Raw genomic sequence first — 16,085 nt, 5'->3', positions numbered from 1 at the left:
AAATAACATATGAATATATCAAAGTTAAGTAAAATAGACCGTGAGTATCGTTGGACTGCAATTGATAAAAGGATGCCATATCTCGATAATAGATATACACACGCGAGAGTATGTAGGGTGCCTTTTACTTATTATTAGTGACACAAACATCTTTTTTGATATTCAGAGAGCAACAAAGGTAGAATATGACACTTGTGTCGACTTACGTCATCAAATCAAAACATCCATCATCAAAGCGGGCGAGCATAGCACGGAACAGAACCACTAGAAGAACATAGCATGCATGTTAGTAGTGTTACCATCAGACACATATTTCTGAACATGGCTACGTAGTTTATGTTCATCTTTAGTGCACATAGAAGTGCTAATAGACTTACTTCTATCTTCTATCTATTCACAGACACACTCTGTCACTCTGCGTCTGCACCGTCTGCACGTGCAAATCGTGCAATTAGCTCAATCAGCTGTGCAACGTGCGACTTGTGCGAGCTGTGCGTATGATTTATGTATAAGCAAATGCGAGCGTAGCTTGCATGGTTGGTGCTTAATATAACAATTTATAATCTGTAATTTTATAAAAGTGCTAAGAGTGAATAAATACGGAATTATTTTAAAATTCACTTGTGTCAATTGTCTTAAATATAGAAAGTTTTATTCTAATCTCCGATTTCTAACCTTATTTTCTCTTTTTTTGTAGACATAAGAAAAGAACTAATACTGTTCAATCAAGATGAGTAAATACGTGGATCTGATGAACGTGAGCACTACTTATGCTATGCGCATGAATCGTCTGAGTAATCGAATCTTTGGCGAAGTAGTCAGACCGACTAATCAGAAATCGATGAAAGTTGTAAAGCTCTTTAGCGAGAAACCGGTAAACAAGCGACCAGAAATCGTAGAATATTATCCAAGATTTAGAGAAACTGAGCTATTAATGACACATCTGCGCGATTACGGCTTGTTCAGAGATGAACATAAGGACTTCAAGGAAGAATATCAACGTTTGAGAGAACTTCGCGGTAAAACTAAATGGGTACCACCGCCTTTCAGAAATCAATCTAAACCATCCCAAGAGTGAAATGATTTATAATTGAGTGTAGCAAATACAACAAATTTTTCTAAAGAGTATGTATATCATTTGTAAATAATAAATTATATGCTATTTAGTATAATTGATACTATTTTTATTAAAAATCTTGTTAACAGATTTTTCAGACCTATTCATAATAATCGGCTTTCTGCTTAGTTTATGACATTTTAAGATTATACCCAAAACGTCTGAAATATAAGAACCAAATATGAATACTAGTCTCAATGATAACATCAATATAACATTTGATATTCATATGGTCTTCTATAGATATGCACATTTATAAGCAAGTTTACATAAAATATATATATATATATAAAAGATTTTATTATAAAACTTTCAACAATACAAATAAATATGGCACATATATATACATCTAGGTGTATAAAATATTTACAGATTACTTTTATATATGATTGGAGTTATTATATAGGATCACATTCTATTTAAATTGATAAAAGATACCTATGTTATACGAATTTGTTCGTTTATTCACATAATTTTACAATTCTTGCTTCATATTTGGAGAATTATCCTTCATACTTTCTTTACTATTTTCTTTCGATTCCTCTTTTTTCTTTTGTTTCTTGGCATCGAGTTTTTCATATAGGCAAGAATCATTCTGTCCTTTCAATGCACGCTCAGAACATAAATATCTAAACAGTGATTATCAAAAATAAATACTGATTTCATACGAATAATATCAACGATTATGACAAATATATATATATATATATATATATATATATCCTAATTTATTACCTAATTAAAGAAATCTCCCTTTGATGGTTGTAATACCAGTCTTCAATATCAGCTTCATAATTTTCCAGCAAATCTTCGCACTGCGTTTTTAAAGTAGTTATCTCGACAGAAGGTTTGTCCCATAACTCATATGGAATACCCAAGTCTACATTGACTCCTCTATCTCTATAATCATATGTTATCTAAATTTCAGAATACTCCATAAAATAAAAGAGCATATTGCACACATTAATTCATGCACTGTATCTTACACGAGGCCATGCAATGTTTTGAACGTTTGACTCATTCCTTTTGCAAATCTTGTACTGTCTGTACGTTCTTTATGAATATTGTATTCCAATATGCGCTCACAAACATTTTCCATGGACTCTACTAACCGTAGCTCTCTAAAAAGACAATTTATATTAGTTTCATCGGAATGATGTGATACAATTTGTATCTGTGATACTTACGACTTCTTATAATCCTTTTTCTTCTTTGGCACAACATCGTCTACTGAATATCCAATCTCTAACACATCGTTCGTTTTTCCTGTTTCATCTAACCTAGCCTCAAGCTCTGTAGCTAAAACTTTGCACACTGCAACAGAGATTTATTAATAATTATAGAGTAATTTTAATTATATTTAAAATTTTTGCACAGAATTTTTTCTAAATGATCTTCCAGTCAATTGAGTTAACAGAAACTGATATTCCAAAACATTTAATTCACTATAATTCATTTACGTCTCAGAAATATTACGAATTGCTCCAGATTAACCACCTTCGCATTTGTTGGCGTATTTAACTCCTTGTTCTTCCTCAGGACTACCAAAAGCAAAGTATGCGAATAATAAATTAAATAAAACAGCACGATTCACTAGCAGCATTGTAGTTTATACCGAATAAAACAGATATAAACTGAAGTTTTTGCCGTCGGGCTGTGTGGCTCCGCGGCGAGATGGTTGCTTTTTCTCGGCCCAGCTCTTACAAAGGAATGTCAACTGATAAGTCATGAAATCAACTGAAATGTAAAATGCAACGTCGTACAACTCGACCGGCGACTGTCTATCAAAATAAACTTCAACAGCTTATGCTGAATTGCATCGACTATTATCATACGTTACAAGACAGCATGTGTGGAATCAGTTGATTGGCTCACGAATAGGGAATTTGTAAAACTTCCTAAAACATCAGGTGAATTTTTTCTCTCTCTCTCTCTCTCTCTCTATTAAAACGTCTACAAATTAATTTTAAGAAATATAATACGAGAGAGATGTAACGATTCTCTCATTTATTTTATTTCTTTACGCTATTGTTTTCAGACTCATGTTACCCAAATGAATTCCATTCGTTAATTCAATTAATTACGATATTAAAATACAAGATATATGTTATATTTTTCCAATTTTCATATTTTTAGATTTTGTTATTCAAATATTATATTTTTTTTTATTAATATACAATAAGAATTAAAATGGAAAATTTACAAATAAAATAAATAAAAATTAAGAGAAATAATATTTAAACTTCATTAATCTATATCGGTAAATTTTATTTCTCTTAATTTTTATTTATTTTATTTGTAAATTTTCCATTTTCTTATTGTTTGATATATTAATAAAAAAAATATAATATTTGAATAACACAAAATCTAAAAATATGAAAATTGGAAAAATATAACATGTATCTTGTATTTTAATATCGTAATTAATTGAATTAACGAATGGAATACATTTGGGTAACATGAGTCTGAAAACAACACGATTTTTTTAAAACTATTTTTTAGGTATATGTATACATATATATACCTAAAAAATAGTTTTTAAAAAAAACGTTTTTTTTTTTTAAGTAATAAATATCATTATTAGAAAAAGAATTAATTCTAGGATATTCTCTGTTTGCAGATGTATAAGAAATGATAACGCTATACATGATGGTTCGCGCCAATTTCTAATGCGCACTTTCTTTAATTTATTGATGAAGAACAGGAAAGAAATCTTATGACTCCTCCTTTGTACTGAACAGTTGTACAGAACAAGTTTTTGATCTCGTTTAATATGATCAGAAAACAATATACGTTTGCGCTTAACATTTCGTGCTTTACTTAAGATTGACTTTGCGCTAATCGATAACATAATCACTTTCAATGATTTTGTTTATGGGAAACGTGTCATTAAGATTTGGTATAATACAAAATTCGGTCGTTTACGTACTTTTGACATAAATTAGAATTAACTCGCTAATATTACACATATAAAATTGTGGAAACAATATTTTACATTCTCCTGGGACATAGCTGCAACTTCAAAATTAATTAAACAAGGTTAAATATTGAACACTTATTTGAACTTTGTTCATGAATTACGATAATTTGTACTATTGTATAATATTTAATATGCTTAATCGAATGGCAGTTTTATCTCGATAATTAGTAGTTTTATAATCACGTGATTAAAACTTAAATATGAATGGATCCGGAATAATTCAGAAATTAATTGGGAAATACGTTAATGAACCGTCGTAAGTTTCAACAGAACCGGAATAAACACATCGGTAGAATTTGTAATCGGCTGTTTAAAAAGAATTACATTACATCATCAATATGTCCTTACACTAGACATGCATTTTGCTGCCTTCAACAATCTCATACATGTAACAATGACAATTTGTGAATTTTGCTCTTTTATTCCAATAATTCTTATGTATCATTTGACTTTCATCAAAATAAATCATAAACAATTGTTAGTATAATAATAGTCACTTTTAACCAATTTTGCTAGTTTTTATTACATAATTACAACGAATTACATTATGAGATTATTGGTCAATGATCCCCATCACCATTTTGTACGATAAGGTTACTCCTCTCTGTAGAGATTTAAATGTATGTAACAGATGATGTTGATTAAATGATGTCTTCTTGCAGCAACGCAAAAAATTTAAATGTCGTGTTTAAATAATTTATACTTTTCAAGTATTATACATATTTTTCTTGGGCGTGTATGTTGGAGTATGTGACAAGTCGTCGATAACATAAATGCATCAAATGAATTAGATACACAAGTTATTCACAGACTTTAACAGAAAATGCGATGTAATTTGAGATTTCTTTACAAGAGAATGTAAACTGTACTTATCATGAATATCTTAATATCTCAATATTTTCTGATTGAAATTCAGTCTTATAAACAAAAGGAAATATCTACATATGTAAAGCAGACTATCCTTACAAAGTCAGAAATCATTGTGTCTTATATTACATTCTTTAAATTGTTGGGCACAAAAACGACCCTTTGTAGTTAAATTAAAACTCTACTAAAAACTTAAACTCTTTTATTTCGATCATTTAAGAATGGAAGCTGTAAATGTCTTTTTAAAACATATGTTTCTGGCAAATATATGTTAAGAAACAGATTTTGCCTTTCTTCTATTTTATATAATGAAATGTTATTTTTGAAACTTTACATGTATATGACAGTTATGAAGCATTTCTCCAAGAATACTTTGTTTAAATCTAAAACAATTGGGAGGAATTTGTATTGTATTACTCAATAAAATACAAATAATAATAACATTGATGAAAATTCTTACAAAATGTCGCATGGAATTTTAGAGAAAGGCAAAGTCTTTTACAAAATGCATACATTACTTATATAATGCTCATTGATCGGCGGTAGCGTTTTCTAGTACTAGTTATAGCAGGAACCGATGCAGGAGCAGGAGGTGTTACAGGTGTAACTGGCGTTACCGGTGTAAGAGGAGTTAAAGGAGTTTCAGCCGTTTGGGCTGAAGAGGGGGGCCTGAGCTACCAAATGTAATTCTCGGTTTGTGGAGCTCGCATCACTCCCACGCCTCCACCAAGCCTCCGGTAATTCATACAACCACATAGCTTCCATTGATTCTGTTCCGGATCATATACTTCGATTGTTTTCAGATACGCAGTTCCGTCGAATCCTCCTACTGCATACAGTTGACCATTTACTACTGCTAGACCCACCTGAAATCCATGACAGTAATTGATAAAACTGATACCTCATCATTATGTAATTATGCTTAAATTCTAAAATAATTCCTAAGATATTAATAGTTTTTTCGTGTGCAGACAAATTGTCTACTTTCTTTTCCATATATTTTATATTTTAAAATATCTATAAAACACAAACTTACTCCACTTCTCCTAGATGTCATCGCTACTATAGGACTCCATGAATTTGTATGGGGATTATAACGTTCGGCGCTGGAAAGTTCCATACAATCGTCTCGTCCTCCCACAGCATAAATTAGATTATTAAATACAGCACAGCCTAGATGTTTACGTCTCGTAGACATCGGGGACACTTGGGACCATTTATTCTGCCTTGGATCGTATCTTTCTACTGTATTAAGGGGTGATTGTCCATCAGACCCGCCGATGGCATATAAATAACCTCCGAGTACTGCAACTGCCACTCCCAACCTTCTAGTAGTCATTGGCGACACTTTAAACCATTTATTTTCTTTAGGATCGTATCTGCAAAATCATACACACACACGCACATATATATATACATAAATCAATATATCATTAGGTTTTAAATATATATATATATATATATATATATATGTTTGGCAAAAAATCTTTAAAAAGGAGATATTTTAAAAATTAATTTGGGTGTATATTTTCTTTAACACATAGGTACTTGCCTTTCCACATGGTTAAGACATTGTACTCCATCCTGGCCACCAACTGCGTACAGAAATCCATCCAGTACAGCGACACCAACGCTAGTTCTGCAGGAAGTGGTGGGAGCGACATCACAAGACCACTGATTCGTTTGTGGATCGTATCGCTCGATACTATTTAAATAACTTTGTCCATCATGTCCACCGACTGCGTATAACAAGTCATTCAACACCGCTACACCCACTCCGCATCTTCGTTTGCTCATCGGTGCGACCATTTTCCAATCGGCAGTATTAGGATCAAATCTCTCGACACTGGCAATGGCATCACCCGAACACCATCCACCAACAGCAAACAACACCTCTCCTCGTCTCGTAGGTTTCCTAGGTCTTGTTCTAGGTCCCTGCATCAATGGTCTTTCTTGCGGCAAAAGTAAATAATTCTTTGCTTCATCTACAAGATCTCTGCAAGCATCATCAGAACGGATCAATAGATCTGATCCGACGGTACCAACTAAAAATTTTGGACTGAGTAGTGGCAATCGCACATGTTGCAAGACTTGCGCAAGATGTTGTCGTCTTTCCGTGACGTTATTTTTCACCCAATTCATTACGGCGCTAAAAACCTGCTCCTCCGTACGTACATTCAATTCATCCGATGAAATAATGTCTACCAATTGTCCGACAGGTAGCAACAAAAATTCTTCGCTCTCCATTACCTACAATATATAAAATAAAAGCAATAAGTATCTTCAAATCAGAAACTTAAATATCTTGTTCCTTGAACAAAGTATACCTCTTGAAAATTATGCTGAGTAAATTTATCGGCAATGCGCAGAAGTTCGCGGCATGAATGGGTATCCGCGAACGCTCGGATACCTAAGCAATTCGATGGATCTAATTGGCGTTTGAGAAATTCGCAACATATATCTTGAATTTCTGCTAGTTGAAGAAGGCACGCTGCTGGAAGGAGAGTTTGAACGTTAGCTTCTTCGACAATAATATGAGAAGTATAACAGAAATCTATGAGTAACTCCATAGCCATTTCGTCTATGTCGCGTATTGTTACTTCAGTTTGTCTAGATTCCGCCAGCTCCCCAGTAAACATTGCCCTGAAAAAATAGAGAACATTCGTCATAAGATTAGGTAAATCAAAAATATTGATTGTGCTTGTGCTATTTATACCTGAAATATGGGCTACATGCTGAAAGGATAACGCGATGCGCGAATATCTTTCTGGAACCAACATTGAGAACAACATCGCACAGTTCCCGATGACGACGAAGAACATTGAGTTCAGTTAGCGTGGCACGTGGATGCTTTTCAGATGTATGACTGAGGCGTGCTGGAGAGGGAGCGCGTTCCACGACTATTTCACCCATCCTCTGCGAGGATGGGACGCCTGCAGCTACTTTCCCCGAGGCACCCCTGGTCACCCCGGCTAGCTGGAGGCGCAGCGGGGGTGACGCCCAGCCCCACACGGAATCTATCTGCAACACCATTCACCAACCACTGCAGGTCTCAAATGTGCTTGCAGCAGGTCCCCTAATGTGGTTTTCCTATAGCGACAAAATATATATGTGATATCATAAAATATTTTCATTCTCAAGTAAATAAAATATTTATTAATTATTACTACTACTACTACTATTGCTTATATAAATATTTCAATAATATAAGATATTATTTGATATTAGAAAGAAGGTACATATATTATATACTGTTTTTTAATATTTCTTTCCAAAAAGAAGAAAAAATACATTAGATTTATTATTGCTCAAAGAATATTCTGAATTAGCATACATTGGTATAAGCTAAAGTAAAATAAATTTTGTTTCACTCAAATTTATTCAGCGAGTTCTATATAATATACTGGAGCAAGCCATCGAGAAGTGGATGTCCTAATTCATAGATGATGACATTCTGATGCAAACATTGTGCTATTTTTTTTTTTGTCAAAGATTCGCTAATTGATTAAAGTTATTTTACTACTAAAGGAAAGAATAAAAAAAATAAGTGTTTGTTTGCCTTCCTTTTCTCATCCACAGAAATTTAATTATAATTTAGTATATTAAAAAGGCATGCTCTAGGTATATTATGAAACGAATGTGCATATTACAGTGCACACTAGTTCAAAACATTCAAAAAAGAACAAGTCTATTGTAACTTTCATGAGAAACACAAAGATTTTATACATAACCATATGAATCATTCAGAGAGATTCTTAAAAATTATTGATAAGAGCTACTCTTCTTAGTGATAGCTTTGTGTCTTTATATATATCTCTTTATGTTCTTTTTATATATCTCCAAGCATATATCTATTACATTTCGTTATTTTAACACATACATTATTAGTCTTAAAATATTCATGTACTCCACTTTCAAAATCCAAATAAACATAAAGAGGAATGTGGAGGCGACACCTTTCTATTAAAAATTCCAAGGAACGAATAACGCAAAGTGAGATCAAGACGAATGTTCACGTGTATTGCGATCACGATCAAAACAAGTTACAAATGACTCACACACATATATTTGAAGTACTCTGGAGCACTCAGCACTCTGGAGTACTTCCGCATCTCATTGTACAAAGGATCGTAAAGAGTAAAAATACAAAGAATACATCGCGCGATTCCTGAAGTGAACGCGTTTCACCTGCGAGGAATACATATAGAATAAAAAATCAAGAGATTACGAATACGCACTTTTGTTCGTTTTCCTCGATCTGCCAGACGATATCAACGAGAGGAAGAGAGAGAGAAAGAGAGAGAGGAGAGAGAGAGAGAGAGAGAGAGAAGGGGAGGGGTGGGAGATAAAACTGTCAAAGCTGTATTTGCGAATTCGGTTCGCTGTAACGTTTTTGTATCAGCTTGGTTGTCTATCGCGTAACATCGAACGTCACTGACGGCACCGTTAATGCTTTCTTAGACGGCACACTGCTGTGCACTCGCACCGCGTTGCACTGCAAGTTACCACGAGAATGTTCTCATTTTTTACATTTTCCCGTGATGATGCATCACGGTGCACGTCGTGTACTTAACCGCTCGTGAACTCGCCTCGACCCAACTTCCATAGGGAAGAGAGGGAAAGGAGAAGCACACTCGCACTCGTGTCAAAGGGAAGCTTTCTCCTCGTCTCTTGTCCTTCTCTCTGCCTGTGTCAATTATTATTTCGAGTTTCGATACTTCAAATCAAAGAGGAACAAACGATAATCGAACGATAGTCGTTCGTTTCTCGAGATGTTATTATAAAAAGAGCCTCCTACGTTCTATTAGAGAAAAGACACTATCGACCTTGGATAAATCGTGGTTATCATTGGAGTCCTGGAGGCCTGAAGGTAATAATAGGAGAGTATTAACATTATCAATCATCGATAATTACTTTTCAACTGCCGATACAAATGTTTTAATACTACTACTTAATTAATTAATTAGTTAATTTATTAAATTATTTTTTGCAACAAGTATTTATAAGCAGACTTTTGTTTAAAACTTTTTAGGTAAAATATAATTTTGTTATTTGTTATTATTATTAACATTTAATCTTTCTGTTTTTTTTTTTATAAATATATATATATTTTTTATCGTATATATATATATATTTTATTAGAACAATTATATACATTTAACTTATTTTAATTTCAATTAAAATATGTACGGCAACAGCAATTTATTATTAATTCTTGCAGCATTGATGTCTCCTGCAGTACAATATTATTACTACCACTTATTTAATTTTTTGTCACTTTTTCGTACTTATACTTTCACCACCATGTTAGTCGAATTTACTTGAAGATCGTTCTTGCGACAAACGTGAGGCGATTTATAAAAGTATCAACGGTGAAAGCGTCAATCATTGACCATCAAGTCATCATTCCTTCAACACGGAGAAATAACAGTAATTTAATTATATGTATATTATACATGCATTCATATTATATATACCTATACATATATATACATGTATATAATACGTATTTATTATATTTTGCTATGTATATTTATTACATATGTAAGTACATTAATTACACATGTAACGTATATTTATCGTTTCTTCATGTGCATCTATCGCAGGAGAAATGGAGGAACAAGAAAGAGGGTGCAGTATTCCAAGAATTTATGTTACAAGAAGAGAGCGTTGACTTTCATTAATGTCTATTTATATCGTTAATAATATTATCTTCTATAAAGTAAAAAAATATCATTTAATTATATTATATTATTTTAATAGAGAGAACAGAACATAGACAGAAATTAAAGAATTTAGCAAATGCCTCTTTCTCCTTTGCAATCTTTATCTCATCAAGAAGTTGAGGAAGTCTACACTATCACGCATGTTCTCAACAAATACAAATGAAGGATGCGTGATCGGAAAAGTTTGTCTATTTGAAAAAGGGGGATAGAAAACGAAAAAAATAGCATCACGTACAACTCCTCTTATCGTTTATTATCGAGCATGGCCGATATCTGCGACGATTGTACACGATAATTTTTATTCCTCTATGACAGACAATACACGAACGCGTTTCCAACGCAAAGCGTAACAATGCTCGTTGTTGTTTCATATTGCTTATATGTATCGAAACAAGTTGGTCGTATATTCCTCTTTGGGACACGTGTGCATACCGTGAGCACCGTTCGTTAGTATACGTAGTCGAGCGATAAAACGTCGCCGCTGTACAACATCGTCGTCGACGCCGTCGTCGTTGTCGTCGTCATACCTGCAAAGCGTTTGTGAAACATTAAAAGCCGCAATATACGACGTTGTCGCCTAATGACGCCCCTCGAGACTCCGCCGCCACGATAATTATTAGCGCGACGGCTTTATTGACGGTACACCGGAGAATACGCTCTCCTTGTTCGTCTCTCACTGCGGTTGGTACGTTATAATTCTGCGCGATGCGACGACGTCACTTTTGTTAAAGTCGCACAGGGAATACGCGATAATGCACGCCGACACCGCGGTTCAACAGAACCGCTGCTCGTTTGCACCGCATTAATCTAGAATTCAGATACATCGATATCTCGTTTAATGCCTCGTTTATTTCTTTCTTTCCTTCTAATTCTTCGTATTTTGATACTGTAGAAAGTACACTCTTTAAAATTATAATAAAACCTTTTAATATTTAATTTATTATAGAATTAATGTTGGTTACAAGGCTATTAATAATCATACAAATAATACCCAAATATATTCTGTAATTACAATTATTTATGTATATATTTAATTTTGTGCAAATTAAAAGAGAGGAAAAAATAATTTTCGAGTTTTTGACAACTGTAACCTTTTTCTTTCAAAAAAGTAAGAAAAGAATAAATCCTTAAAGTTAATTCACACTTCTGGCTTCGTTATTTTCTAACGATCGTATTGCTGATGCTTTAACATGCAACCTCCAGAAGTCTCGCGAGAAATACGTTTGAATAATTTAGAACTAAGCAAAATAAAGAATGATGGTGCAAATTGATAAGATCGCGGCTATTGTAAAGTAATCGCATTATATTGGAGCGTTTTTATTAAAACAGCCGTATATCGATCAGTTCTTACCGCCTTTTTAATTCATTTGTATCATCGTCCTCATTTGGGAAGGTGTCATATTATTAAACGCCTGTATATATTACTTCATATATAGTATATTTTCGTATACAGTGTGAGCCCTTTAAATTCTTGAAACAATCAAAATTGAAAGAAATAGTCAATTTAAAATGTTTTTAGCTAAATGATAAATCACGTGAGAAATAAACACAGTGCAAACGCAGCAAAATCTTCTTGAGCAAATACTTAAAAATGTTAGGTTTACATTTTAATTCTTAGTCTCTATATTCAATACATACACAATCAAGACTACAGCACTTTTTCAAATTGAAATCTTTTTCTCGCGATACAATCGTTTTGAAACGTCATCCCTCAAAACATAGTAGTGAAAACTTTGTCATTCGAAAAGCAACATAGGCGAAAACTCCGTGCTTGTAAAAAGTGCTTCCAAAGATTTCGCGATGGCAATTTCAATTATTTTCATCATAGAATTCATCGATTCAAAACCACCATTTTTTTTCGAAGAAGAATGCGACAGTTGCCAGAAAGATGGCGAAAATGTGTGGGAAATGAAGGGGATTACTCTCTCTTTGATTAGGTTAAAATTCGTTGGTAAAAATAGTCGAGAATTAAATTGTAGACCTAATAATTAGTGCAAAACGTACTAGCGCGTAATACGAAAAATACGATCGTAACGTGTTGATTTGCTGAACAATTTGCAATTAATTTTGATGTCGTAAGTTCTATCATTCGAGGGTCATCAGCGTAGATATCAGAAACTGCACAGGTGTTGCCATTGATTCCCGTTGGGAAATTAACGCGAGCAATTTGCATCACGCAGAAGTCAGGTGCGCATTGACGTCTCGCGCTCTCCGACTCAACGTTTTGCTCCAACTCAAATAACACTTTACATTTCATCTGGCTTTCTGAAAGAGATGTGCTTAATATAAGTGCGCGCGGACGAAACGTGTTACAAATGTAGGCACAATATAAGTTTCATGAAAATTTCACGATAATTGCAGCGAAAGTGTTATCCATAGGTTGCACGCGAGTCCATACGCATTTTTATAAGGCAGAAATTGGTTTCTGTTTAAATGAAGTCTATCATTATTTCCGTTATGGGTCCGCGATGTTCAATAATATTACGTGTTGCGTAAATCACGTTTCGAAATTTCGCGTCAAGTGTTCTGATTCACTATTTCATCTGTTATACACGCACGCTTTTCGCTATCTCGCCAAATTTGTCTCTCAACCCTCTCACGATATTTATAGAACAGAGAAAATCTATATGTATAATTGAAAAAATTATACGTCCGCTGTTATATATATAGTTTTGCCATATAATTTCTATCATATCAATATTTACATAATGTTATACGATTTTAATTGCTCGGTCGAAGATATTTTATACAACGCGCTGCAGTAGTAAGTGACCACAGCTGTGACTTTTCTTTACTGACGTGGAAAATGTTTCTTCTCTATACCACACTTACTACGTTATTAGAAAATATTCATTGAAAAAATAATGAAGAGTTACTTCAAGAAATTGTCAACAGCTAGACAATATATATAGTATAGTTTGCTACCACGCAGTAACAGTAGATATTCAGACTTTTGTCTTTGTATAAGTAAATATATCGCTCTACTGATCGTGTGCGTATAAATACATCAATTTTTAAGTACTAAGACATACTATGGACATCTAAAAACACTTACTATATATATGTATATATACACACACACACGTGTGTGTGTGTGTAAAATAAAGCTCACAAGGTAATTAATTAATTATTTATTACGTTTTTTTTTTAAAGTCTGATATTGCAATATACTGCTATAAAATGTGTAATACTCTCAGGTTGTACAATTTTTTTCTCATTTTAGTGAATTTGGCTCTCATTTAAGTTTGTATGTCAAAAATATCCCTGATAACTACAATAATACTTTCATACATAAAATCTTCTGACTGCTTTACTGTGACTTTTTTTTTTACTAGAATATTATTTTCGTGTATACGGTTCTTTATCTCGCTTTTATTTGGCGAGCGCATTTTAAGATCTCCCTTGATTTCTCGATGAGGCAATCAGGTGCGAATGGCACGGGACGCGAAATCGGCCGAAACGAGAGCGTGCACCGTAAACGTGTAATTGACGCGAAAGCGTAATCGATAGTCCAGTCGACGAACACTATGTATGTGTGTATGTACGCGCGTGCGGATGCGTCGTGAAATGATACGGAAGCGAGAGCAGGAGCAGGTGTGAGAGATAGAGAAATGCGTGAGGTGTTCTTTCGTGCAGAAAATACGAAGGTGACGCACGCATACTTACACACATGTGAGACGTACATACGTCACATTCGCGTGCCGGAGACACGTTCTTAATTTCGATGTGCCAGAAAAACTCGATGTAAATCGTGGAGCTTAATCACGATCGCTCTGTGTATAGCTCGCCGCTCAAATTTATGAAACTGTGAACACAGTTATGTGTTATACCACCGCACGTACAATATATTAAGTTGGAAATTTATGTGAAAACGTCTATTTGCTTTATGAGCTTTAAAACTGTATGAGAATCATAGAGAAAGAATCCAAATAGATCTCTTTATTATAATATAAACAATAGAAAAAAATTATCGAACGAAGAAAATATGATATAAATGAGATGATACATTCAATATACAAATTTAATGTACAAATACGATTGGTGAACAATATATTCTTTCAATGTTCTCTGGGAATGCGCTCTTGATTCAATGTCTCAAGACGCAAGTATACGAACCGTGTAATTTTACGAGTCTTAAACGCGGTTACCGGGTTTCCGCGGCAAGTCTGTCCGAAGACAGGCATCATTTGCATTTTTCGTGAGTATCATTATCCGTGCGGAAGTCGTCGTCATGATTATAAAGTCGAAGGAGAGAAAGAGAAAGAAAGAACAAGAGAAAAACGGTCTCATGAGCTCTCTCTCTCTCTCTCTTAAAAATGTTGACGTTGAACTCTCGACGATCATAGGTGCCGACAAACGTCCGTAATCTTGTGCAATTCGTCGATATACTGCTAAATTGTTCAAGCTTATCCGAACACTAAGAGGTCTGCCATTGAAATGACTAAGGGAATAAATTTATGGTCTCCCGAAAGAACACTTTGATTGGATAATTAAAATGGAATGTTGCGATTAACGCGGGACTTTCATGTACCAAATGTAATATGTTACTCATGCAGCTGTTCAATAAGTGCGGAGAATAAAGATGAATTTATTAGATAAAGAGAGAGAAAGGAGAGTATATATATATATATATATATATAAGTATATACTTATCAGTTTTTAAGTAGTTAATATTCATCTACATGTATTAAACTAATAATATTTATATTTTATTAATTATTTAAGTTTAATAAGCTTAATTAAAATATACGAGTCGACTTTTCGTAAAAGGCAGTTTGAGAAGGTAATACGAAAAGTCACATATTCTATTAGCTCTCACATTAACGTACAATAAGCGCGTTGTCATGGATATGTAGCTGCAAAGACGATCGGTTCCACTTTGGCCAAAAGCCCAATAAAGTTCCTTATATTGTTTTGTGTATGCTTTATTTTCGGCTATAGTTACGCAAAGATAATATGCATAAAAAAATTTGGATATATATTACACATAATAATCACGTCGCGCATTCGTATTATTCATATACGCGTGTATTAATTTCACGCGATACAACTTCATTATGAGGCGTGCACCTGTACGTCGCACGCGGCTCATTAGTGCGAAAGCGACATCGCAGCAACCGGTCTCGATTGAAATTTTCCTTAGAAATCGTTGAAAGAGAGCCGCAAGAGGACACAGAAAGAGGAAGAAAAGGAAGAGTAACCAGAACCTGGCAAAGCTTGCCGCACGTCGCGTCCCGTCGCCCATAATGATAATGGAGATTACAAACGCCAGTCCGTCAGTTTCTCATTCTAGGAGCGACGTGTGCTTGCGCAATATGATTAAAAGAAGCAGATTATCGTCGACGAGGGAGCCCGGGTTGGCGATATCGCAGAGACGAAAGGGGCGTTAAGGGCT

General features: G+C 34.1%; 3 protein-coding genes across 4 annotated transcripts; 1 reads left to right on the top strand and 2 right to left on the bottom strand.

Annotated features, from left to right (window-relative positions):
• Nucleotides 1–413: 413 nt before the first annotated feature.
• Nucleotides 414–1,104, top strand: mRpS33 (mitochondrial ribosomal protein S33). Of its 2 annotated transcripts, none has more exons than XM_018548813.1 (2): nt 414–491; nt 698–1,104. In XM_018548813.1, exon 2 carries the CDS (start codon nt 731–733, stop codon nt 1,076–1,078), a length of 348 nt encoding a protein of 115 aa, XP_018404315.1. In that variant the 5' UTR covers nt 414–491; nt 698–730; the 3' UTR covers nt 1,079–1,104. The 2 variants fall into 2 exon arrangements, with proteins under 2 accessions (XP_018404315.1, XP_018404316.1); XM_018548814.1 differs by having other exon boundaries at nt 471–536.
• A 409-nt stretch (nt 1,105–1,513) lies between these two features.
• Nucleotides 1,514–2,887, bottom strand: CNPYb (FGF signaling regulator protein canopy b). The gene is made up of 5 exons (XM_018548801.1): nt 2,615–2,887; nt 2,305–2,431; nt 2,104–2,238; nt 1,853–2,017; nt 1,514–1,746 (listed from the first exon to the last, which is right to left on the bottom strand). The coding sequence occupies exons 1-5, from the start codon at nt 2,718–2,720 to the stop codon at nt 1,593–1,595; spliced, it is 687 nt and encodes a 228-aa protein (XP_018404303.1). The 5' UTR covers nt 2,721–2,887; the 3' UTR covers nt 1,514–1,592.
• A 2,479-nt stretch (nt 2,888–5,366) lies between these two features.
• dbo (Kelch-like protein diablo) lies at nt 5,367–8,055 on the bottom strand. The gene is made up of 5 exons (XM_018548761.1): nt 7,681–8,055; nt 7,292–7,607; nt 6,517–7,214; nt 6,001–6,343; nt 5,367–5,830 (listed from the first exon to the last, which is right to left on the bottom strand). Exons 1-5 carry the CDS (start codon nt 7,995–7,997, stop codon nt 5,639–5,641), a joined length of 1,866 nt encoding a protein of 621 aa, XP_018404263.1. The 5' UTR covers nt 7,998–8,055; the 3' UTR covers nt 5,367–5,638.
• Nucleotides 8,056–16,085: the final 8,030 nt, after the last annotated feature.

Source organism: Cyphomyrmex costatus, unplaced genomic scaffold (genome assembly GCF_001594065.2).
Source record: "Cyphomyrmex costatus isolate MS0001 unplaced genomic scaffold, Ccosl1.0 scaffold75, whole genome shotgun sequence".
Taxonomy (NCBI): domain Eukaryota; kingdom Metazoa; phylum Arthropoda; class Insecta; order Hymenoptera; family Formicidae; genus Cyphomyrmex; species Cyphomyrmex costatus.
Note: the sequence above shows the minus strand (reverse complement) of the source record. Positions and strands in the feature narration are given on the sequence as shown.

Bases quoted from the DNA above. Each gene is read 5' to 3' on its own strand.
- dbo (XM_018548761.1), bottom strand. From the start codon at position 7,997: ATGGTGTTGCAGATAGATTCCGTGTGGGGCTGGGCGTCACCCCCGCTG. The intron at 7,608-7,680 runs GTATAAATAGCA...CTATTTTTTCAG, and splicing joins GCATGTAGCCCATATTTCAG to GGCAATGTTTACTGGGGAGC. The intron at 5,831-6,000 runs GTAAGTTTGTGT...CATGGATTTCAG, and splicing joins TGACATCTAGGAGAAGTGGA to GTGGGTCTAGCAGTAGTAAA.
- CNPYb (XM_018548801.1), bottom strand. From the start codon at position 2,720: ATGCTGCTAGTGAATCGTGCTGTTTTATTTAATTTATTATTCGCATAC. The intron at 2,239-2,304 runs GTAAGTATCACA...TTGTCTTTTTAG, and splicing joins AAAAAGGATTATAAGAAGTC to AGAGCTACGGTTAGTAGAGT. The intron at 1,747-1,852 runs GTAATAAATTAG...ATCACTGTTTAG, and splicing joins AGGGAGATTTCTTTAATTAG to ATATTTATGTTCTGAGCGTG.
- mRpS33 (XM_018548813.1), top strand. From the start codon at position 731: ATGAGTAAATACGTGGATCTGATGAACGTGAGCACTACTTATGCTATG.